The following is a 25,326-nucleotide window of genomic DNA, read 5'->3' on the forward strand; positions in this document are numbered from 1 at the left end:
TGCCCTTTTTTATGTTTTTGCCTGAAATTACAAAATGCTCTAGGAAAAAATACTTTGCTATTTTAAACATCTTAGGACAGAATTAAAAGATCCTGTTGGTAAAAGTTGTTTATATTTCCATTTATTTCTGGATATATTGCACATTTTGTAAATAAAATTAAGGGGTGCCAATACTAACTGGCGGCGCTGTAGCCTACATAGCCTACATGCAGTTAAGTCGATCGGACTCCAGCAGCCTTTCAGGCTCAGGGTAGTCAGTCCCACTGTCTACCCCCCGCTATCTCTCACACACACAGGCAATATAGGCTACAGGTGTATGCGAATGTTATGTCATAATGACATCAGAGACATATTAGCTTTCGGGTTCTGCAAAAATGTGCGAAAGAAATGATAAAATCTGTCTGCACTTGCAGTTTGACGCAAGTGATTAACCAAGGAAGCAGAGGCGCTCGTCATCAGGGGCCCCCAAGCCTATACAGTAAATGGCGAATAAGCTAAGACTTTCAATTACGGTAGTGGTGATTTGTTGCAAATTTCCATTCTTTTGAATTTTCGCTTGGGGCCCCAACTTACCCTAGAATAGCCACTGCAAGGAAGGACAAGGGAGGTAATGAGGACCGGACAAGGGTTTGTGGGGACAGACACCTCAGCCCTTGGTAAAATCTGATGCTCTCACACAGCCAGCCAGATGTAAAAGGTGTATTGCTGTAATTGGAACAATTTAGGCCTACCGAAGAGGGGTTCTCTCTGTGGGCCCTGAGACTGAAATCGACCCTTTTTCTCATGGTGGAAGCCTTCCATGAGAATTAGCTCAACACACAGCTTTGAACATGTTTGTTGAAACTTAAGGCTTCCTTTCTAGTGCGCGACTGATCCTTGGAAAACATTGGTCTGATTAGCCCTTATCAGATAAAGTGTCATATTGTTCCGCTGAAGGGTTGAAAGTTTAAGTGCCACTAAGTCAACGAAATCAGACGGAATTTGGTGGAATTAAGGCCCGGTTGCCGACTTTTCCAGGCAGGCGTGGAAATCCAGCTGTGTTCCATAAGGGTGCCACGGGGTGGAGAGGACAGGGCAATTCCGAGGGCAAAGGTAAGGTCATGGCAGGCCAGGACAAGGACATCATACCAGAGCCATGAGAGTAAGAGTTAGGCTAATCCCATTGACCGCCATGTTCCATTTTGACACAAAGATGGCGGCTCATAGAGCCTTTGACACACAGATTGCCATTGACATAGTTCCAAAATAGTTCTAATAAGTGAGCGTCGAACAGACGAACAGACAGTGCAGTTAAGGTAAATGCCATTCATTTTAATTTGTTTTCACATCATCTGGAATTGTTATGTCGTAGTTCTATGTTGGTCTCTCGCAAAAAGAATGCCGCTGCCTAGAATTATTTGAATCTACGTGAAACATTTCAACGACCCACTTCCTGTACCCCGGTTGTCACAACTCAGAATTCCATGGCTCTGAGGGACACCTTCATACACAAACACAAAGATCAAACACAGCTAACAACATTGTCACTAGGGCTGGGAATCGTTCCAAATTTCCTGGATCGATTCGATTCCGATCCAGAAGGTCACGATCCAATTCGATCCACGATCCGATTCGACTCGATTCAATATCGATCCTCTGTATTGCTGGGTTGTCACTCTAACCCATTTATGCCTAAAATTCGAAGACCGGCTATAAATGTAGTCTACATGAATGTGGAAGAAAGCTACAGGATGTGGTTGAGAAAATAGCACCCATAATCATCGGCAAAAAAATCGAACCACAAAGTTGTGAATCGATATCACACTTTTCGAACGTGAATCGATATTGGATCGCGATTCGATCTTTTGAACCCAGCCCTAATTGTCACCCTGATGAAGGCTGTAGGGCTGATACACGTCGTTATTTTCATGCCCATTAATTAAGAGGTTTTTGATCTGGGATTTTGCCCCCTTCTATTTGCACAGCCAACAACAGGCATATGGCTAGAGCAGGGCAGGTTGAGCCCGGTTACTGAAATAGCTTGATTGAAAGTTACAGGTTCTGTTGCATTGCACCACACTATATCAACAGTCTATGCTTTGCCAAATGTGTTGCAAATGTGCTTGGAACATGGAAACAGGGCTGCTGCCAAGGTTTTGGAGGCCTATGCATAACTGGTCAGAAGGCACCCCTCATGATTAAATAATAATAATAACAACAATAATAATAATCTACTAACTAATACATATGTTTTGTAATGTATCTCAAAACATTTTTTCATGACGTTTTTTAGTCAGTCATTCTCAATTTAAGAGGCCCCAATTTTGGGGGCAAAGTGGTTGTTGCCGTAAGCACTGTGCACTCTGCGTATGTCTATCGGTGGCCCTGCATGCATGGCTTGTATGCATGTAGTTGTTCATGCCTACACTATATACTGTATCAGTCATGGCTCTCTGTGCACAGATGCAGCTGTGATGTGTGCTTCAAGATGCAACATATGCAAGCCATACACACATGCCCAAAAGTAATGTTTAATTATGCAGCATGCTATTTTGAAACACACATTTGAAATTGCTATGCATAATGTTGCATTTGCAAGTTCTGTTTAAGCATGAATTCAAGGGACACTGGAGTATGTTGCTTGATAGGAGAGCCCCATACGCTGCCTGAAAGAGAACACAGATCAAATATACATGATGTGCATGCACTGTAAAAACTGTTCATATTGGCATTCTTTCTTTCTTGATTTTAGATACTCAATTTTATAATTTAACTTTTATTTCTGACATTGTATCAATCATCAACTGGGTTAGAGGTGTTCATTATTATTATTATTATTATTTTTTTTTAAAGTTTTTGATGTTTCTGATTGGTGAGATGGATGGGGAACAGACTGAGATGGACACCGTTGTGTTTGGTGGTTGATTTGAGTTTTTATTGAAGCCATGACTGAAGGATAATAAATAGGGAGGTATAATCATCTCTTGTAGAAAAGACCATACGGCGTGTTTTTCTCTTTTATTTTATTCTTTTCCATAAGAGAGCATTTTTAATACGGATTTCATTTGACATTATTGTCGATTTATCCTCAGTGCTCCTGGCAAACTACCGTAGTGAGTTTTGTAAACACTGGGACACGAAGACAGTGCTAAAAAAAACAAAGCAAAATGTCAAACAAACAAAAAAGATAGAAAGAAAGAAAGAAAAAAACATCACCACCTCAGTGAACTGACAGAACTGAGATGGTAGCTCACTATGTGTGAGCTTGTGTTTCATTTTGTTTGTAGGGATGCACATACTTTATGGCACATAAAAAATAAAAAGTTAAAAAACAGAAAAACAAAATCAAAATTCCAAAACATAAAGCCCCTTTCCCTTCTACCTCAACTTCTGTCCTGTCCCCCACCCTTCTGCAGTTGGATGCACAGAAACGCAGGGTGGAGACAAGAAATCTTTTAAAAAATAAAAAAAGCTTGCAGTGTTTGAGGCGGCTCCTCTCCTCTGTGGGATAGTGATGAAGACAATGACGATGATGAAGAATAGTCTCAGAGACAGAGAGAGAGAAGAGAGGGGCTGGCAGCACAGAGCTGGGAGAACAGCGGACAGCAGCCATACCCCCACAGCTGAGACTAGCACGATGCACAGGCCCCCTGGTGGACACAAACACAAAACACATGGACATACACATACAGACACACACACACACATAGAGAAAGAAAGTCAGTTCATGAACACGTTTTGGCTTCTACACACAGACAGAACAAACCAGGAAAACCACAATAGTTGAGGCTCCATGACTCAATCAATCATAGTTATATATCTTGAGTAATTTCCTTCATCATTAATAACCAGAGTAAAAGCTGCTTAATTACAAAACAGATAAAACACATTCTGGGGCTGCAATGGGAAAAGGTAATCAACCCCAGATCATTAATCTCACTTCTGGAACCACACGGTTGTGACAACTGTGATTTACGACATCAACATACACAAACGCAAGTTACACAACCACTTCAAAGTTTGGACAGACTTCTGGGTTATATGAGGACTAGACATGCAAGATGGAGGTGTGTGTGTGTGTGCACGCGCATGTGTGTCTATATGTGTGTAGGCAAGACTGTAAAACCAGGCGATAATCTGCAGATGTGCATTTGTCAAATAATATAAACAAAAGCAATTACTGTGATAATTTAAATACGCCATATGATACACAAACGTTCACTGTGCAAGACTGCAAGTTATGACAGCTTCTGATTGCGTAGGGCCCTTCTTCTTCAAAGACATGCTTACCAGCCAGATTGCATAATGGCCAACTGCAACATCTTTGGCCACGAGTAGCTGAACATTGTTAAACTGGATGATTAATGACTGCTGTGTTTAAATATTTGACATGTATTTAAAATATATATATAATAGCAAGCAGCATGAAATTTGGGAGCATTAGTGATAGAGCTATAGGTAACAGCACTTTGGCAATGGTATGGAATCAGTAATGGAAAAGCTGGTACTAGCAGAAGCATGTATGGCAGCAAAGGATTGTCCTTCAAAATGATATCCGAGAATTAACCTAAGACAAACTCTGGTAGAGTGCGTGAAATGGCAATGTTTGCATTTTAAATTGTGAATGACACCTCACAAAACTAACTAACTAATTAATTGGTATCCCAGTCCTGACTGATGTGTTCCATCTTTCCATGTAAATGGCGGAGGGTGGCACACACAGAGGTAACACTCCAACCAATGGCATGCAGAGTGTTAACACATGCACACAGGGTGGATTAATACCTGAGGTAAGTGTTAGTACCATGAGATGTCAGACATGGACTTTCATGGAAATGTTTCTAAATGTATGCTTCTGGGTGACTATATGTGTATATTAATGACTAAATGTGCATTTATGTGTATTATTTGGATTGAGGATTACATGTGGTCATGCTTGATTGCCCTACAGAGGATGGAGGTAGTAGAGTAATGTGTGAGTCTGTGAGTCTCTAATCTGTGAGTTTAGACTGAAAGTGAAAGTCAGAATGACATGATTGAGAGGGGAGTGTGAAATCTTCAAGGATATTGTTTTCTATGCCCAAATGCGCTTTGTGGGGCAGCACACCACCGACTCAGAGCAGAGACAGAACCTCTAGCTCAGGGCTGGGAAACCTTTTTCATTTGAGGGGCCACTTCAAATTCTCCACAAGTCCTCCAAAGGCCGTACTGTAAACACAAAATAGGATATCCCCCTGCGCTGTAGGCCTATATTTAAGGTGGCTACCTTTACAACAGACCACACCTTCATTAGGTCCCCTGATATATAAACAACCTAAATTGTATTGCAAATGCAATTCTAACATTTCTTTACAAAAACAGAAATGTCATATTTCATGTGAAACAGCATGACATAAAAATTATGTCGGGGGCCTGATAAGATGGCCTCGGCCCTCGAGACATAGGTTCCCCACCCCTGCTACAACGAGACAGGCCAGTCTCAGGTCTAGTCAGTGCAGGCAGGGCGACTTTGAAGAGCAGCCCTATTTAGCAGGACGGACAAGCTGCTGGGACTCATTTCAAACTTGGCAACCGACTTTGACTTTGAAGTCTTGCCACGATGAGGCCTGTGTCTGTGTGGTGGTGTGGAGGTTAAGTACTTGTGAGATGTGTCCTTGTGCTTGTTGTTTGATCTTCATCCGTGTCAACTAGAGAAATTCCAACTGACACCGTGCCCTGGCCCAAAAGATCGTGTGAGCGTTTGATTGAAAAGCTCATAGCGTGGGAGGAGGTGGGTGTTTTGTCCCTTTTTGTCAGTGTGTGTATGCGTGTAAAAATAGCAGATGCTCTATGCGTACACACCCTTGCTACATGGGTACAAACACTATTGTGTTTTCGCTTCAGTCGCAGTACAGTCAAATCTGTGTATTTGCGTGACAGACATCAAGAGAATATGCCAGTTGTCCGAAACTATGTATGTGTGTGTGTGTGTTTTTTTTCAGTGTTTTACTGACCTGAGTGTGTGTGCGTGAGTGTGCTTGTGTGTGTGTGTATGTCCTCTAGCGCATGCGCATGTGCAGGCTGTGTTTGGGGCCGTCTACCCTCTCCAGCTTCTCAAAGTGCTTCCTGGCGTTGCGGATGTTGATGAGCGTGGCCGCCGAGGCTATTGGTGCCCAGGAGAGGAGAGGAGAGGAGAGATAGAGAGAGGAGAGGAGAGAGAGGAGAGGAGAGGAGAGGAGAGGAGAGGAGAGGAGAGGGGAGAGAGAGAGGAGAGGGGAGAGAGAGAGGAGAGGGGAGAGAGAGAGGAGAGGAGAGGAGAGAGAGGAGAGGAGAGGAGAGGAGAGGAGAGGAGAGAGAGGAGAGGAGAGGAGAGGAGAGGGGAGAGAGAGAGAGAGAGAGAGAGAGAGAGAGATGGTGGAGGAAAAGGACAGAAAAAAAAAGAGAGGATGGGGAGAGAACAGGAAAAGGGTTACATAATCAAACTCACTTTCTTCAATTAAAACCACCACTTACTGTAGGAAGTACAGAAGGTATAGAAAACCCTTACGCAAAGTGCATTATGCTTTAGGATAAACAAAAAACCTTCCTAAAAGCTAAAGAATTATGTTCATATTTACAAGAAACAGCCTGCATCACATACAATCTTTCTGTATATCACATGCTTTTCCTCACACGCACACACGAGGAAACAACGATGAGCAGGGATTGCTGTACTTACGTATGGAAGGGTCAGACATGATGACCATGACGTAAGTATTGGAGGTGAAGACGTCAATGAAGGCGGCAAAGTTGGAGTTCCTGACTTCCATGCTCTGGAAGGAAGCTGCCAGTTTACTAAGGACAGACAGGCAGGGTGGGAGGGCGTGAGAACGGCAAAGTGTTAATAATAGGAGTTTGGATAGACTACACTAAGGTCCTCATTGTACAAAGTCAACAAAAGGCTGGCAAAAAAAGGCAGAGCGTGCTAAGGAAAGAAAGTCTGGCACTAAACTTTGTACAAAACCAACAATAGGCTGGCAACACAATCATTGGTGTAACATTGGTCATTGTACCCAAATGAACTAAAGCCTGGCATAAATGTTAACATGTTAAAGTGTGAGGGGAAGAAAGTGAGTCCGGCACTAAACATTGTACAAAACCAACAATAGGCTGGCAAAAAATTCATTTGAGCAATATCCACACATTGTATCCACAGACAAATAGACAATACATACAACACAAAAGGTGTGCGTGCACACACAAGAACGCGTAAAAAAATGAAGAGGTCTGTTTCACACCTGCAGCTCAGCTTAAACTGTTTGATGATGTTGCTGATTTTCTCAAAGCGATGAGCATCACGCTGCTCTTTGCACTGGTAATGAGAGATGACCTGAGAAGGAAAGAGACACACACAGAAAAGGCGAGACATTTAAGACATGTTGAAAGAAAAAACGCAAGTTTGAAAAAGGGTGTGAAATACAAGTGTAACCGAGGTGTAGATGGTGAGAGAGATGACAAGAATGGACATCTTGATCTGTATGTCAAGTCAAGTCAAGTCAAGTAGGTTTTATTGTCAATTTCTTTACATGCACTGGTCATACAAAGAATTTGAAATTACATTTATTGCTTTCCCATACAGACATAGACTAATCTAGGTAAGGACATAGACAGTATAGACATAGACAGTACTTATACATGGACTTAAGACAGTATGGACATAGACAGTGCTCATACAGACATTTAAAGTGCAAGACTGGACAACAGAAGACTTGTAGAGGACATACATTAAGAGGTATTTGTTGTGCTTTTGTGCTTTTCCTAAAAAAAAAAAAAAGTCCTTTATAGCGTTCTGACATGGTAATAGTAGCATTTTGAAGAAAATAAATATTAAAAAAGGTCTGTCAAGTACACCAGCAGCAGTGTGTGTGTGTGTGTGTGTGTGTGTGTGTGTGTGTGTGTGTGTGTGTATGTGTGTGTATGTGTTTAGTGCAGGTAGAAGGTGCGGTGTGCGTCTTGTGTGTGTGTTCGTGTGTCTGTGTGTGTGTGTGTGTGTGTGTGTGTGTGTGTGTCAGTGTGTGTATGTTTGGGTTTGGTGCAGAAAGTGCAGTGTGCTTGTGTGTGTGTGTGTGTGTGTGTGTGTGTGTGTGTGTGTGTGTGTGTGTGTGTGTGTGTGTGTGTGTGTGTGTGTGTGTGTGTGCATGTTTTGAGTTAGTGCAGGTTGAAAGTTCAGTCACAAGTATAGTAGTGCAGGTGGAATGTTCAGTCGCAGATATGGTGGTGGGGGATGGGGGGGGGTTGTCAGTGGCCTTGCTGGCTAGAGGCTGACAGTCGAGGGAGAGTGGGTTGAGTGTTCAGCATCTTGATCGCTTGGTGCATTGTGCTGCTCGCCAGCCTGGTGGTACGGGAACGGAGGCGCCTGTACCTCTTTCCAGAGGGCAGGAGGCTGAACAGTTTGTGTGCAGGGTGGCTTGTGTCTTTGATGATCATCAGTGCTTTCCGGGTGAGGCGTGTGGTGTAAATGTCCTGCAGGGAGGGGAGTGGTACTCCAATGATCTTCTTCGCTGTGTTCACAACACGCTGGAGTGTCTTCCTGTTTTTCTCCGTGCAGCTTCCTCCCCACACTGTGATGCAGTTGGACACGACGCTCTCTATGGTTCCTCTGTAGAATGTTGTCATGATGGAGGGTGTAGCACTTGCCTTCTTTAGTTTGCGCAGGAAGTAGAGACGCTGATGGGCCTTCTTCGCCAGTGATGTAGTGTTGGTGGTCCAAGAGAGGTCGTCGCTGATGTGCACTCCAAGGAACTTGGTGCTGCTCACTCTCTCCACAGCATCGCCGTCGATGGTCAGTGGTGGCAGTTGTTTTTGGACCCTTTGGAAGTTGACAACAATCTCCTTGGTCTTGTTGACATTCAGCAGGAGGTTGTTGTCTTTGCACCATCTGGCCAGCAGGTCTACTTCTTCTCTGTAGTGAGTCTCATCGCCCTTGGTGATGAGGCCCACCAGTGTTGTATCATCCGCAAACTTCACTAGATGGTTAGTGCTGTGGGTCGTTGTGCAGTCGTGTGTCAGCAGCGTGAACAGCAGGGGGCTGAGAACACAACCTTGCGGAGCCCCCGTGCTCAGGGTCAGGGTGCTCGAGGTGTTGTTCCCTACCCGTACTGCTTGTGGTCTTTGCATCAGGAAGTCCAGCAGCCAGTTGCAGAGGGAGGTGCTGAAACCTAGTTTGTCCAGTTTTCTGATGAGTTGTTGTGGTATTATGGTATTGAATGCTGAGCTGAAGTCAATGAACAGCATTCTCACATATGAGTGGGTGAGGGCTGGATGGAGGGCAGAGCAAATTGCATCCTCCGTGGATCGCTTGGCTCGGTATGCGAACTGGTAGGGGTCTAGGGTGGGGGGTAGGGTGGCTTTGATGTGTGACAGGACTAGCCGTTCGAAGCACTTCATGATTATGGGCGTCAGTGCTACAGGACGGTAGTCATTGAAGCATGATGGTGATGATTTCTTCGGCACAGGTATGATAGTAGCAGCTTTGAAAAGTGATGGGATGACTGCTTGCTCCAGAGAGATGTTAAAGATGTCTGTGAAGACATCCTTCAGCTCTTCTGCACAATCCTTCAACACTCGGCCTGGTATGTTGTCTGGGCCAGCTGCTTTGCGTGGGTTGATGGTGGCCAGTGTCCTCTTAACACTGGCAGAGGACAGGTAAAGGGGTTGATCATGGGGGGGAGAGGGAGTTTTCTGTGGGTGAGTGTCATTTTGTGCTTCAAAGCGGGCAAAGAAACTGTTCAGGTCGTTTAGCAGAGAGGTGTTGTTGTCACAGCTTCGTGGTGCAGGCTTATAGTCCGTGATGGCCTGTATGCCCTGCCACAGGCTCTGTGCATCTCTGCTGTCTTTGAAGTGTGTTGTTATTTTGTCTGAGTATTCCTTTTTTGCTTTCCTGATGCCCTGGGACAGGTTAGCCCTTGCTGTCTTTAGGCCAGCTACGTCTCCTGCTCTGAAGGCTTTGTCTCTGGCCCTCAGCAGTCGGTGAACGTCTCCTGTGAACCATGGCTTCTGGTTGGCCCTGGTAGTGATGTGTTTTATTTCTGGAACATCATCGATGCATTTTGTGATGTAGGAGGTCACGGTGTCTGTGTACTCCTCAATGTCAATGTGATTGCTGTGGGTGGCAGTTGTTTTGAAAATGTCCCAGTCTGTGGCTTCAAAGCAGTCCTGAAGTCGTGAGATGGCTCCCTCAGGCCATTTTCTCACCTCCTTCTGAACTGGTTTGGTGAGTTTTGCCTTTTGTCTGTAAGCTGGCAGTAGCAGAATTGTCGTGTGGTCTGATGATCCAATGTGGGGGATGGGCTTTGCCTTGTATGCTCTCTTCTGATTTGTGTAAACGAGGTCCAGGGTGTTTTGTTCTCTTGTTGGGAAGTTGACATGTTGATGAAATTTTGGAAGTACTGTTTTGAGATTTCCGTGGTTGAAATCTCCCAGTACCACTGTGAAGGCATCTGGGTGTGCATCTTGTTGTTCACTGATGCCCCGATGCAGCTCGTTCAGTGCCTCGCTTTTGACGCCATCGTTGTTGCTGGGTGGGAGGTAGACGGCGACTAATAGGATAGCGGATATTTCTCTGGGTAAATAGAAGGGCCGGCACTTGATGATCATGAACTCCACTCGTGGAGAGCAGTGCCTCTGTACTACCGTAGCATTATTGCACCAAGCATCATGTGTGTAGACACATATTCCTCCCCCTCGTTTTTTCTCTGCAAGGGCTCTGTCCGCTCGGTGGCACGTTAGTTGTTCCAGTTGTAAAGCCGAATCGGGTATGCCGTCGTTCAGCCATGATTCGGTGAACACCGTAACGCAGCAGTTCCTCACGGTTTTGTTCGCTGATCTTAGTAGCCGTATGTCATCCATCTTATTGTCCAGAGATCTGACGTTTGCCAAGAGAATTGATGGTATTGCTGGACGAGTTGGGTTGGCTGCAAGCCGTGTCTCGACGCCACCTCGTTTGCCCCTTTTCCTAATTCTTGAGCGTCGCTTTCGGTGTCGGCATAGCGAGGCAGACGGGTCCGATGTAGTCCTATGCCGCCGGAGAGGTATGTCTTTGTATCAGTCTGCGACAACTGGAAATACACTATGCTCCCAAAATCACTCACCAGAGACTGGATAAGATATACTCTTAGAATCTCTGGCATTCGCTAACCTGCCTTGACTCGCATATTCAACTGCCGTCCCATTCCTAACTCAGAAGGTTGCAGCTATTACAGCTTCAACTCATCTGGGAAGGCTGAGGTTGAGGAGTGTGTTTGTAGGATTTTTTTAACCATTCTTCCAAAACCGCATAGGTGAGGTCACACACTGATTTTGGTCGAGAAGGCTCGCTGTCTTTCCACTCTACTTCATCCCAAAGGTGTTCCATTGATTGGGTTCAGGTTAGGACTTTGTGAAGGGCAGTCAAGTTCTTCCAGTCAAGTTCATATGTGAGTCAAGGCCGGTACATCATGGTCCAACATGGCCATACATCAAGACAAAATCCTAATTTTGACAATGGAATGCTTAATGAATTAATTATCAATCATTTTAAAGGCTTGCATGTTTCTCAACTTGTCCCAATACATTTTGCTCTCCACCCGAGGGTGTCAGTATGATCTACAGCCTAGTCTAGATCCCAGAGTGCAGATGGGGTCAATAAGACTGACACGTGCTGTAACAAGGCCCAGAGTACCAGAGGACAAACAGGCAGTCAGGAAGTGTGGTAAAGGTTTTATGAACAGCTGTCTGGTGGCCTGCTGAGCCTTCATCTCCTCCTCTTCCTCTCATACTCCTCCTTCTCCTCCTCCACTTGGCTGTCTTACAGGGAGGAGACGCTTTGATAAACGAGCGCATCGGTCATTGGTCCGCCTTGGCATGTGCACACATTCACTTAAACTGACACACACACAGACACAGACACAATCACAAACACACTGACATGCGCACACAGGCGCACATACACACAACCCCAGATGACCTACATTGTAGGCCTCACATCTTCATCTGTCTTCCCACCACCCTCATCTATAACCTTTCTGCAAAGTTCCTCAAACCAGAGGAGTTCAACAGAGCAGGCATTCAAGAAGATGTTTGTTTTCCTTCAATCTTTTCAGCAAAAGAACTGTCCAGATACAGGCCCTGCTCCTTTGAGGAACCAACCAACCACAAGAGTGTGTTTGAGATGATTGATGAAATACAAAGACCAAATGCCATGATTTCCCAACTATTGTTTGGGAAGCATTAGTTTAGACTAGTTGGTAAAAAAAACCCCACATACTCAGGATGAACTGTGAAACATCATAATTATAGTACCAGAAACGGCCGCATACGGGAAGTCTTTTTTCTCTCCCGATACATCCGTTTGTCAACAAGTCAATGGCTTTCATGGAAAACTATGATAGCAATGATGAGTGATTGCTTGCTCAAATTTCTTTGGAATATTCTTGGGAAATAATTGTAATCAATTATAACATGATTAAGAAAGAGTAACAGCAGATTTTTGGACAATGGATACCCTTCTTAACATGAGTGCTATTCTCTGTTCCACTTCTTCCGTCTGTCTCAGTCCCAAAAAAGATTTTGCGTTATCTGGGCCTATATGCTAACATAAGTTTAAGAACACATTAAAATATAGTTGATTGCGAAGAATAATAAGATAAATTGTTTATTTAAATGTTTAAATGAATGAACCTCATGTGCCTGCAAAATGGCTTGTGTTATGTCAGCAGCAATGGACTGACAAGTGCACCAACCGAGTGCACATACTTGCTTCAGGACGACCTGTGCACTTTGCACGACACTGGAGGTATCACTTAGGGGGCAGGTAGCTAACAGGGCTCTCATTTCTGTTTTACACCATTGTTTGACGCAAACTCAACATGGAAGTTTGGAAGATCGCCCCTCATGGTTTTGTCAATATTGCACTACACTCATGTGTCTGCCTACTTTGTGTAGGTCTTCTCCCAAATGCAAAACTGAAATACAATTTGTATGAACCAAATATGTCCGCACACGCGTATCCTGCAGTAAGCATATCCCCGGCCTAAGATGCTCTTTATACCTATATGGATATCTTTGAAAAATGCATTGGCTTTGGCCTCTCATTTACACAAAAACAGAGTTTTAGAAATCTCTTCAGAGCTTTCTAAGAAATCTCTTCAAGGCTTTCTAAGAAATCTCTACAAATTCAAGTTTTAAAAAAATATCAAACGCACTGGTCACAGTGGTGTTCTTATTTTTATCCACATGCCGTGTTTATGTAAACAGATAAAATATCCGCATTACGTCTCAGTTAATATCAAATGATCATCAGCTGCCCTCCTTTTTAGGCCTTCTGTGCAATTTGAATGCCTCGTCCTTTCAGGTTCCCATACTAACTTAAGCTTTGCCTTTCTTCATGGTTCTCCCTCAACCTTTCTGGTAATAGCGATTTCACATCTGTGGTGTTCCTGGAAAGCCAAATCATTCTCTGCCTCAGCTCAGCATAGATATTGTTGCCTTTGGCGGAGGTCGGGGACAGAGTCTTCCACTGCGGTGCTTCGCCATCAGGTCATCCGAGGACACCCAGCCATCTCGGCAGGACTGACCCTGCATCGGTTGCCTAATAAGCCATAATCTCCTCCCTCTCCCGGCAGACTGCAAGGAGAAGCTTGCGCCGATCTGATACATGATATTCGGCAATCACAAACCTTCTCTGTGCACAGTACTCTCCTCTCCTCCTGGTGCGACCTGGCCTGAGGTGACCTGAACCAATGATTTGAGGGTTCACTACCCTTTACCTCAGACACCCCATCCACTTCCTCCCAACCTTGTGTCCTCCTCTAAATATCCAATAACTCATCCACAGATATCTCCCTACTGGCTGTACCTCCTGAAAAACGTGTCCCCCCTCCTTATTCGCCTGTCTCTGTGGTAATCTGGCATTTGGGGTGTTGCTGCTCTGTCTGTGCTTGGCACAGCTACAGCGTCAACACTGTCGTCTTTGGCAGGATTCGGCTAAAGGATCGTCCATGACCCTGAGTGACCCTGCAACAGGGGTCGTCCGAGGACATCCAAGCCTCCTCAGCGGGACACTGCCAAGGGCGGAAAGGACATTTTACAACACATCACACAACTCGGTAGTACCCAGACTTTAAGTCCATCCATACAGGGGTCATCCAAGGACATCCAAGCCTCTTCAACAGGAATGAGGTTTCCAAGGACGCGGCCAGGGAGTGAAAGGACCTCTACAGTACATCACAAGTCTGAAAGTACCCAGGGCCTCATTTATAAAACTTTGTGGAAGAAATGCGCCAAAAGATGGCGCACACACGAAACTCAGGATGTGCGTACGCAAGAAAATATTCAGATTTATAAAGCATGGCGCATGCATGTTCCACGTCGATTTCCCTTTATAAATCCCAACTGACTCTGAAGTTGCGGCATATGTGCGCACCTGTGGACACACCCATATCTATATCTATGAATATTCAGTGAAACGCCCAAAATGAATATTTATATCTGTGGACGGTGTGCGCAAAGCAGACGAGATAGCCTATTTACCACATGTGGAGCAAACCGTTTTATTAGATAGGCCTAGAGAACGTTGGGCAATGTGGAGCGGTTAAGTTTGGGAAGTGTACAAAAAACAAAATCCCTCGAATTGCAGCATGTGGATGGTTATGTCCGCAAAAGTCACGCTATACCAGAAATAAAAATTAATAAAATAAGGGATGGCATGGACATAAACCTGCCAAGTCATGGACATGTAGTACTAATTGAGTTGTGAACAAGGGGAAACATAGCTGCGTCAAGGGAACATCTCACATGGCATGTCCCCATGTGAAATTCACTGGTAGATAATCTATTCGCCGTCCCATGGCACCTCATATGCACCGGGTTTACCGTTGGTCACTGCACGCAGCTGTCTGCTTTCAGTTCAAAGAGACGCCCCAACTGTCGATCGACACATCCACAGACAGCATGACATCTATGGGCATTTTCTAGTCTGTATTTATTTAATGTGTGTATTATAAACGTGCATTATCAGTCTATAAGGCCAGCAGTCTTAGAAATGCACACCTCTGCTCATTTGCTGACGAACCACATGAAAAAGAAATGGCATGCAACAACAGAAACGAAGCTGTCCATCAGTATGGCACTTGGCTGTATGCTTGTCTGTATGCCGAATGGCTGAGAAAATCAACCATTATCTTTCTATTAGTACAGCTGCACGTGGGACTCGAGCAGATGATTCTGCAACTGGCTTAAATGTTGGCGTAATTCCTTGCAGAGTTGGAACGCACACACGATTATAGCCTACAGATATACTGGAAAGGCCCGTGAGTGATTTGGGTATTTCCAAATGTAATGAACCCTAAATATAAAATTTGAAGCGTCAGTTACTTCCTTACAATACATGCATGTGACTATGGATAGGCCAGGTAGGCCTATTAATTATTTTCCACCATTACCAAGCAAACAACAAACAATCACGTTTTTCGTTGCGAACTGGATTAATGTTAAAGTGGCTATCGTGACACGTGACCCTACCAATTTCGGGTCGTTCTTCCAGCTACCTCCCGAGGTCGCGCTTTTCGCGTTTGGTCTTCTGTTAAGGGCGTACGCATGAGTAAAAAAGTTCTTTTTCTATAAATACCAAACCTTGCGGTGAACTTGGCGTGCGCAGTCTTTTGTGCGTACGCACCCGTTATAAAAAAGGCCCCCAGACTTTAAGGAGAGGACATAGAGGCCGTCATGGTGAGATCCCGACAGCTCTGACAGACAACTGAAACACAGCCATCTACCATGGAAATGGTATTCTCATATTCCGACTCCACTACCCTGTAATCCCATACTGTATACTATGCAGCGATCCCAAACATTCACTTGCCAGTTGGGTAGAGCACTGATGATTTAATGATTTATGGAGTGCCGACACGCACGCACGCACGCACGCCATGATTTTCACTGGCGCACACTGAATTGGCTCATGGATTCTGACCACCTACGACGGAGTATAATGTACCACTTTCCTAAAATTGATGCCATGTGATACATGGAAGGAATCCCAACTATATTGTTCCGTCTTGCTGAACAAACATGTGTTAGAAAAACACAACGTTGCGGTTGAATTGTAAAGAATGTTTCTACTTTTTCACATTGCCTTTTCTCATTTTACACTGAAGTATTCGTTTAAGCCATCACACAACATAAAGTTTTCTGCATTTTCCTATTACCATGTGGGCATTGCACTGCAAATTCAATTTTACCCTACCCTCACTCAAAGAATACACCTAAAAAAGCAAAGCCCCCTCAGAATATTAATCTGTGTTCTCACCAGGAATGTGGCTCTCTCGAACAGGAGGACCTCGTCGGCCTCGATGATCTGGGCGAAGTTGCGCAGATTGGACTCCAGCTGCTGCACGTTGGGGATGAGCTGGTAGACGATGCTGGACCAGGCCTGGAGCAATCAGAAGCAGAGAAAAACATGTTATTTACTAGGGGTAGAGCGGTTCACAAAATTCATGGTTCGGTTCATATCACAGTATCAAGGTCTCGGTTTTCGGTTCTCTACAGTTCATTTTTTTAGTTCATGCACTGGGAATATTAATCCATATTTATATGACTGCAATTATAAAGTGATGATGCGCAAGTTGAATCAGCTGTTGTCAGCTGATATGCGCTGTCTGAGCGTTCCAAATGCCCTCTTTCAAGTGGCTAATAGAATCAGACTTATCACTAAATATCCTACATATGGTTTGTGTAGGCTGATAATGTGAAAATGGTGTGATTTTAATTGTGTCATCATCTGATTGGTCTTATAGGTCAATGTGTTAATCAGAGAGACTGGATAAGATACCCCTAGAACAAAAATACTGAATCAAACGCAAAACACGCCCACTCAATGCAAAAGCGTGTGCTCAAGTTGGGTCTCCTAAGGGGGCGTTGTCCCCTACGTCTTCTTCTCTTTTTGAGGTGTTTGCGCAAGACGTGCGCTACCGCCATCTACAGCGCTAAGGGGACTTCATTGCTTCTAAACCTCAGGACTCCGAAGGTCTCCTAAAGGGACGTTCACCCAACATAAAGTGGATACCGGAAAAGAAACAAAATGACGCTTCTTCTTAGATCCACCTTCTTTGCCTAGAATCTCTGTTTTACATATTTTTCTGGGCAGTAGAATTGCGGTTTGCCACGGACTGCATTTCACGGTTCGGTATGGTGTGTGAATTGTGCGGTTTCGGTTTTCGGTGCGGTTTGTACCATCCCTATTATTTACGGTATGTTATGAGAAAACGTAGCCTGGCAAGACAGACTAAATGTGAGATTAAATGTGAATATTTAGTCTGGCCCCGATCAGTGAGACATAGGAAGATTGTTTGTCAAATGCTCTGACCAATTTGCATCCAAAGATTCAAAACAAATCTCATGTGTTGTGATTGGTCCGCCAGTTTTAGGGCCTGGGGCACTGTCTGAGGCAAGACCCATTTGCAGGCAAAAAGTAATTTTGGCCGCTGGCGGGTGGGGCTGGTTTACTAGGCTAGAGAAAACGGCACATGTCAGGTGAAGTTCTTGAGTGAGTGATAGGCAAGAATGTACTATAAAGTACTCATTATAAACCTCCCAACACCCCCTCATAAGTCTGTCAATGGTCCCCTGTAATTTTTAAAAAATAAAACGGACTATTGCCCTCGATTTGCAACTGAGTGTCCCCCCTCTCAGCTGTGTCCTTCGCAACGCCCCCATGGGCTCCCCAACGTAGGGGGCTGTAGAGCGTACAGTGTATCTATGTAAATATGTAAATATGTATGTAAATATGTATGTAAATATGTATGTAAATACGTGTTAATGAGTGATATGTTGGATCTGTGCATTATGTATTGTGTACTATGTGTATACTGCTGGACACCTTTATTTTAGCGATTAATTAAGTTTCTCAATTGTACTCTACAGAGGACTGATGGTGAGTAAGCAGTGTCCTCCTGGTGATATAAAAACACTGCACTTCATTTTTGTGATGGGCCAAAGTTGTGCTATCCGTTCTAGAGAATAGGTAAGTATTAAGACTATAACTTCTGAACTTCTGGAGAAGCGCTGCCAACTCCTCACATTCTCCTGACGAGGTGCCAAGACATCAGTCTGTGAGTCAGCTTATCTCTTTATCGCGTGCATGTGAAATTCCACTGAGGAAGAGGCAGCTGCAGCGGCCATAAGACTCATCTAGAGTCCCTGACCTCTCACCTCTCATGTTATCTTGGGTGTGACACTGACATAGCGGGAGCCTAATCCATCTGATTGGGTCCATTTCCCAGCAGTAGCAGTAGTGGGGCTAGCTGCATTACCAGGACACCATTACTACACATGCATTAGAAGTTCTATGAGAGAACACGCGCACAATGTAGGATATGCGTGCTGCAGGATAGGTGTGGGGCGATCTTCCAAACCTCCATGTTGAGTTGGCAGTAGAGTTAAACAGTGGTGAAAAACATTAACAAGAGCCCTGTTAGCCCCCTAGATGATAACTCCAGTATCGTGCGAAGTGATCTAGTCATCCTGAAGCAGGCATGTGCACTCGGTTGCACGTGGTTGAATGCATAGTTTTAGGCACACAGCAAGCACGTCCCCAGCCTAACCCTTTTGATTTAAGGTCTGGATGCTTACATTCTACTCTTTGCACTCTTCTACCCACCTTTACTTAGAGAAAGTAATTAAAATACATTTAACCATACACTGTGTGTGTGTGTGTATGCATGTGTGCGTGCGTGTGTGTCCACCTTGTAGAGGGTCTCGTCCCAAATGGAAGTTCTGAAGCAGGTGCAGGCCAGGGGGCGGGAGAGTCTCTTCAGGTCCTCCTCACGCTCTTTAAAGATCTGAATCAGGGAGGAAAACGGACCATGAAGAAACTCACTTGATACGGACAAACAGACCAATATGTGATAAAATGGGCAAATGAAAAAAAAGCTGCAGATTACAAGGCACACAAAAGATCTGTTAACTATAACTACCGGTATTTAATAAATAACAGAATTGACATTAGTGAAATCATTGAGCCAAAAAATTTTATAAATATGTGCTTGGTTTGGCTTTAACCCACTATCCTGCCCTGCCAACTACATGGCATCATATACATCATGGCATTCATAGAGTAAAGGCCCATGGACCTTAAGCTCCTGTACCACCCCTGAAGGTCCATCAGGTCCTCCTTCAGCTAACAGAAACACGAGGTCAGTCTTGTGCAGCAGGCAGAAGACCTTGTGAGTTGGGAGAGTTTATTACCCATAAACTAGCTTCATTATGCTTCCAAACTCTGTATTCTGCAACACTGGGTGCGTTCCAATATGTGAACTTGCATTCTCCAGTTGTGCTTGTGGCCTCATACCAGGGGACCATTCCATCATTGGCGCTGAATGCAGCTGCACTTACGTGCAAAAGCCGAGTTTCAACAAACAGCTGAGGCTGACACCGTTCCACCACTGAAGATCAGCTGCGCCTTGGCTAGTTTCACTTCAGCCACGCTCATCAAAGCTGGTGTTGCACTCGTGCACGTTGTACATGGGAGGTCCAGATCAACGATTGTCGAAAATGCGATCATGTTGTGGACTCGGAGATGTGATGCGAGCATCTGTAGGTGAGCGGTAATGCAACCGCACTCTGATTGAGAGGCCCGCGTTCAATCCCTACCATGCGCAATGACAGATCATAACACAATCATCAAAGGGAAAGTCTCGTCCGAACCCAGAATGCCATCATTTCAATGCGTAAAAATGCAAATGCTTGCACCATCTAAGCTGTTTTAATTTTATCTTTCAAAGTAATTTGTTTAAGGATAAAATAAATAGGTAAAACGTTGGGCAGATATCATGTGTTGAATAGTTGCAATGCAAACTCCAAGCGTCAGCGTTTACAAGGTGGTTGTGAAGGCGTTTTTTATATCCTGCTGTAAAATGTAAAGGTCTATATTTAACTGTAGGCCTATTGCTTGATAGCAAATGAAGCCAGCCACAAAGCGACATCAAAGGAGAGAATAGGCAAATTATGAAGTTTCATTTCTGAACATGTCCCCATGCAAGAATTGAACCCGGCGCGCCTGCTTATTATGCAGCGCACCTGCCCACTGAGCCATCTACACTTTCATCTCCATGTGAGAAATAGTTCGATCCTAATCTTATTATCAAGACAATAAAAGTTCTCTAAAAATGTGCTAACTATCAGAAATAGTTAGCATTAAAGATTAAAGATAATGGTAATTATTGTCGTTTTAACTGCAATTATCACCCCAAAGACTGTTTAAATTGGGAGACTGGTGCGCTTTGATCTGCAAAATGCTGGCAGGAATATGCGGAATGGTCCGGTGGTGACACTGTTTCCTACAGGTTGAAATTCTTTGAAACACTGATTTATTTAGCCTGGTGTTAAACCTGGGAGCTACCAGGTTTGAGTTGGAGCATAATTTACCTTGGCAACTCAGCCGAGATTCAGGTTAGCAAGACTGATGGAACGGATCTGTGTCTAAAAATAGCGCAGTTTAGCGACTTGAACTCGGATTTGAGATTAACGCAGTTGATGGAATGGTCCCCAGGAAGTAATATGTCATGACGACATCACTGACAACAGCATTATATTTCAATATCTCCCAAAAGATCAATTGTTATGTAATTTTCTCATTTGCAATTGGGATGGTGAATGAAAAACAGTCCCCCAAAGTTGTTGTGGCTAGGCTGACAGCTGGGAAAATGTATCGTTTTCTCCACTGAGGGGAGGGGCCAGGAGGCGGGGCGAGGCCACAAGCCCAAGTGGAGGACACAAGGTTGCATATTGGAATGCACACACTGTGTATATTGCTAGACTCTGCATACCCAAAGTAGGCATGTTTCTGTGCGTCTCCTTTTATAAGTCACTAATGCAGCCTGATGCCTCACCAGATCTCTCTGGTCCTCCTGCACCAGGTCCATCTTGTGCACCAGGCAGAAGACCTTGGCGTCGGGGGAGTTCTGCAGGATGGCCTCCAGGCAGGACTGGTAGTAGTGCATGTCCTTCTCCAGCTCGCGGCTCTCCACGTCAAACACGTAGATCAGCACCTCCACGTTGCGGAAGATGTTGTCCCTCTGGCTGGTGAAGTAGTTCTCCATGAACGTGTCCTGTCTGTGGGGAGAGGGGGAGAGAGAGAGAGAGAGCACAACCAGCCCATGAGGGTTTTCACGGGTGGTGAGCATGGAACAGTGGTACTCTAAAGTAATGGCTGTCACTGTGACATATTGATGAAACCCATGTCATGTGGAAAAAGGAACTAGGAAATTGGTCACATTTTTGGCATCAGAGTAGCATGACATTCGGCACTAGATAACTGCAAGTGTGGTGATGGGCACGTCATTTTTCTTGTATTTACAAAACTCATGGCGCAGCATTCAAATGTCAATGTTCATATTATACTGTAGAGGCAATTCAACAAGCATCTGTCGATTACTAGTCTGAAGAACATAGCCTTCACTGAAACGCACTAAATCAGTAACGAGAGAAACCACTCCCCATCCCATGTGCATTCTGACAGCAGACTGAAAAGCTTTGCAATCGGTACAACTGTATTCCCAGACATCCCATGACCTCATGCTGGGTCGTGCCACGGCCATTTGATTTGGTGAGCTGTCAGAGATCAGGGACTTCCTGCTTACCCGCCACAGTCCCAGAGGTTCAACACCAGGTTTCCCAGGAAACGCACATGGGAGTGTTCGACGTCGACTGCAAAGAGAAAAAGAAAGCGCTCACACACCTCGTTAAGCCTTGACACAGCCTCCCATTTCCTGGACACCTGCAGTAAGGTTTGACAAATGCTATTTCTCTTTCTCGCGTACAGGCATGCAAACAAGCTTTGAAAACCTTTAGCAACAAATTCAGCTTCTCCTTCATCTAAAAGGGCCCCCACCCACTACATACAATGTAATGAGGACCCAATTCTGGACCTTCTCCTTCACTGGGCCCAGGACAACTGCCCCTCTGTTGGCTTCACTTACCACAACATACTGTATAGCAGAATGGGAAAAAAATAGAAGTTGTCACGACCCCCTGATAAGTCGGGTCATAACAGTGCCTATGTCACTGTGAAGCAAATTTGTTGTTGTTTATCTTGGTCTCATCAGAGATAAACAGACTAAGGGTATGGATTGCTGGAACCATGCTGTGTGGTCTGATGATATCAAGATAGACAAATTAGCTTTAAATGTCACAGGTCTGAGTTCGCAAGGGAATGAAAGGGACCAAATCTGTGAAAACACCCTAAGTTGTACCCTGGCTACTTTTCACTGTGTCAAAGTGAAATGTCTGCGATGTTGTCCCATGAAAAGATTTACATAATAATCTGCGGAAATGTGAGGGGTTTACTAACTTCTGGGACCCACTGTATGCATGGAAACTTCTCAGTAAATAATTGTGATACTGGAACAGATTGAACAACAATGATACACAGAAAAACGCAAGTCTGATTACACAGGGAGAGAGAGAGACACACAGAGACAGAGAGAGAGAGAGACACAGAGAGAGAGAGAGAGACACAGAGAGAGAGAGAGAGAGAGAGAGAGAGAGAGAGAGAGAGAGAGAGAGAGAGAGAGAGAGAGAGAGAGAGAGAGAGAGAGAGAGAGAGAGAGAGATGCTTACTAGTGGCCCCAAGTCTTCTCGTATCCCTGGCAATGTAGTTAGCGAATATGATTGATCTCATGCTGGTCTTCCCCGACCCACTCTTCCCCATCAGCAGCACCTGTAGAGATCACAAGGAATATATTACATTACATTACATTACATTACATTACATTACATTACATTACATCAAATATAGCTGACGCTTTTATCAAAGGCGACTTAGATATTAGTATTTTTTATATATATTTTTGGGGCTTTTCATATCTTTATTTTTGACAGGACAGTGGAGGACAGACAGGAGTGGGGGAAGAGAGACGGGGAAGGATCACAAAATGACCCGGGCTGGAATCAAACCTGGGTCGCCGGCGTAGTAACACAGTGCTCTAACATTAGGCCATGACAGGGCCGCAGCTTAGCTATTTACAGAGGATTCGTTACACTCCCTGGATCAGTATGGGGTTAGGCACCTTGCTAAAGGGCACCTCAGCCATGGAGTGAGGTAAGCAGTGGAAGGGTGGGATTTGAACCTGCAGCCTTCTGAGCTAAAGCCAATCCCCTTATCTATTAGACTACAACTGCTCCAAAACAGGTGACGGTGAAGGCTTCGTCTTATTCAATGTCTCACTATACACAATTCCAAAGCAGAAAATGCAGAATACAAGAAAAAGACTTGAACAAAAGTGCTGAATGCAAATCAGGGAAAATGTAGCAACAAAAGCCAAAGCCAAAGACTGAAGTGGGATATTAAACGCGTCAGATATATAACATCATTAGTTATAAAAGTTGTGATGTGAACAGCTGGGAGACGTTATTGTTTTATCCACAGAGACGGGGCGTCAGCAAGCATGATGGCACAAGCAAAAGGAGAGGGTGGGAGTTTAGATATTGAAATGCACAGTTCTTCTCTCATTTGCAATCAGGATATTGAAAAAAGTCGACCTGTACTGTGTGACCGAGGCAAAAGGCAAGACAGAGAGGAACAACATTGATTTGCTGTGTGCGTGTGTGTGTGTGTGTGTGTGTGTGTGTGTGTGTGTGTGTGTGTGTGTGTGTGTGTGTGTGTGTGTGTCAAACAGTAAAGAGGAATCTTACTTTCATGGACTACTAATGAAGTTTAGGAGACTAAACAAATGTCTACACCGCCACCTGCTGGGCACTAAGTCATGTAAACACAGTGCTAAACTCTACACTGATGTAACCATTTGTCGACCACAGTAGCTTTTAAGATTTTGTATTATTTGGTAGGTAAGTAAACAAGACACATACTAACACTGTACTTGACAAACACAAACAGGGCGATTACCTTTTTCTTCATGGCTGTACTCGTCATTTCCCCTGCCTTGAGACAGCGAGCGTTGTGTACAGGGCCAAACTCGGAACACTCTCCAACTCGAGGGGCCTTGGCGTGAGTGTTCGGATAAACTGCAGAGAAAACAGATCAGAGCTCAAAACACTACAGCAGCATCACGCAATTCGACGTGAAACCACTGTCAGCTCCAGTCTCGCATATTGTATTCGTAAGAGATGCTAAGTCTATTAGTTCGACTCTGGTTCAGTCTATAGGCCTATTATCATTATAGGACATCACCTAACCTGTAGCAATAATTTGGAGCGTGGGGCAGTGGTGCCCAGCTGTGAATGCCTTGAAGAGGTTGACACCTATGCTCCGAAACAGTCAGCTGACAGCAGAACTGCTGTCGTGTGACAAGAAAGGGGGTTGGGGAGGGAAAGCGCTTCTGTTTCGACTTCACGAGATGGTGCAGGACCGCTGTCAAAAAACTGAACTTTGTCACGAGACACTTCATCAGCAACTTCCTGTTTACACGCAAGTCATACAGAAATGTCACAACAATAGCCACAATAAACAGCTGCTAATCGTATCCTTTTGAACTGTTTGGAAAACACAATATCCCACTCTAGTATAAGAAAAAGACTGACATTTGTAGTGTAACGAAGTAGAGAAATGGATCTGGAGAGATCTTTCTTCCAGACCACTTATTTTGTGTCAGGCTAAATCAGTAGCTAGCCAGCAGTACCATCACCAGTTATGACACAAAAAATAGCCTACATTGCAGAATGACACAAACAATTAATAATAACACCGTATGACAATAAGGATGACAACAGGACTCTCGAACTGTTAGCTAGCTATTTCCTATGCAATTGGGTTTATAGCTTCAATGCTACTTCGCTAACTTATGCCAGACTAGCTGCTTTTGTAGTTTGCTAGATTAGCCAAACTCAACACTTGAAATTATTCAACCACGAGCCATTTTCTATTAACTGAATGTGATTATTCTGAAGAAATGCACAGGCAGGTACTTCGTAAAAACACTTAATCGACATACCTTATTTAAATGCTCTAGAGTAAGTGTCCTCGTCCCATTGCTGTATTTCAGATATCACAATTTCAAGAATGCACCGAGGAAAAAACACACATCGCCATTATACGACACGTGACTAATCACCAGTATGCAGTTGGTCGATAAGTCTCGCGATGCTTTGGGAAATGTATCTGCGACTCCGTGCACTGCCTGTGCCTAAAAACAACTGGACAGCTGTTGAGCTGGAAGTTCTAGGCCTGGCACAGAGGGCCAAAATCAGAACCTGCCACGGTCACGAGCCAAACTCAATATTCATGTAAAATCTACTGAAATTGGGCGTGCATGCGCTTATTACTCATAGCTATATAACACACTTCCCCATTGTATATTAGACCTAAAAGTGCCCACACATATTGTGTTGCATGGGTGA

General features: G+C 44.3%; 1 protein-coding gene across 5 annotated transcripts; it reads right to left on the minus strand.

Moving 5' to 3' along the window:
- Positions 1–2,887: 2,887 nt before the first annotated feature.
- rraga (Ras-related GTP binding A) lies at positions 2,888–25,043 on the minus strand. 5 transcript variants are annotated; one of them, XM_063190486.1, is made up of 12 exons: positions 24,921–25,042; positions 24,166–24,340; positions 23,876–23,994; positions 22,591–22,690; positions 21,612–21,678; positions 20,862–21,084; positions 18,717–18,812; positions 16,283–16,405; positions 7,236–7,327; positions 6,677–6,792; positions 5,973–6,121; positions 3,537–3,629 (listed from the first exon to the last, which is right to left on the minus strand). In XM_063190486.1, exons 3-11 carry the CDS (start codon positions 23,900–23,902, stop codon positions 6,018–6,020), a joined length of 948 nt encoding a protein of 315 aa, XP_063046556.1. In that variant the 5' UTR covers positions 23,903–23,994; positions 24,166–24,340; positions 24,921–25,042; the 3' UTR covers positions 3,537–3,629; positions 5,973–6,017. The 5 variants fall into 5 exon arrangements, with proteins under 5 accessions (XP_063046557.1, XP_063046556.1, XP_063046555.1 ...); XM_063190485.1 differs by having other exon boundaries at positions 24,166–24,351; XM_063190484.1 differs by having other exon boundaries at positions 24,166–24,387.
- Positions 25,044–25,326: the final 283 nt, after the last annotated feature.

This window comes from Engraulis encrasicolus, chromosome 23 (assembly GCF_034702125.1).
Source record: "Engraulis encrasicolus isolate BLACKSEA-1 chromosome 23, IST_EnEncr_1.0, whole genome shotgun sequence".
In the NCBI taxonomy this organism is placed as follows: Eukaryota; Metazoa; Chordata; class Actinopteri; order Clupeiformes; family Engraulidae; genus Engraulis; species Engraulis encrasicolus.

Excerpts from the sequence above, each read along its gene's own strand:
- rraga (XM_063190483.1), bottom strand. The coding sequence starts at position 23,902 with ATGACGAGTACAGCCATGAAGAAAAAG. Across the intron at positions 16,406-18,716 it reads GGGACGAGACCCTCTACAAG|GCCTGGTCCAGCATCGTCTA; the intron begins GTGGACACACAC and ends TGATTGCTCCAG. Across the intron at positions 6,793-7,235 it reads CAGTTTAAGCTGAGCTGCAG|TAAACTGGCAGCTTCCTTCC; the intron begins GTGTGAAACAGA and ends GTCTGTCCTTAG.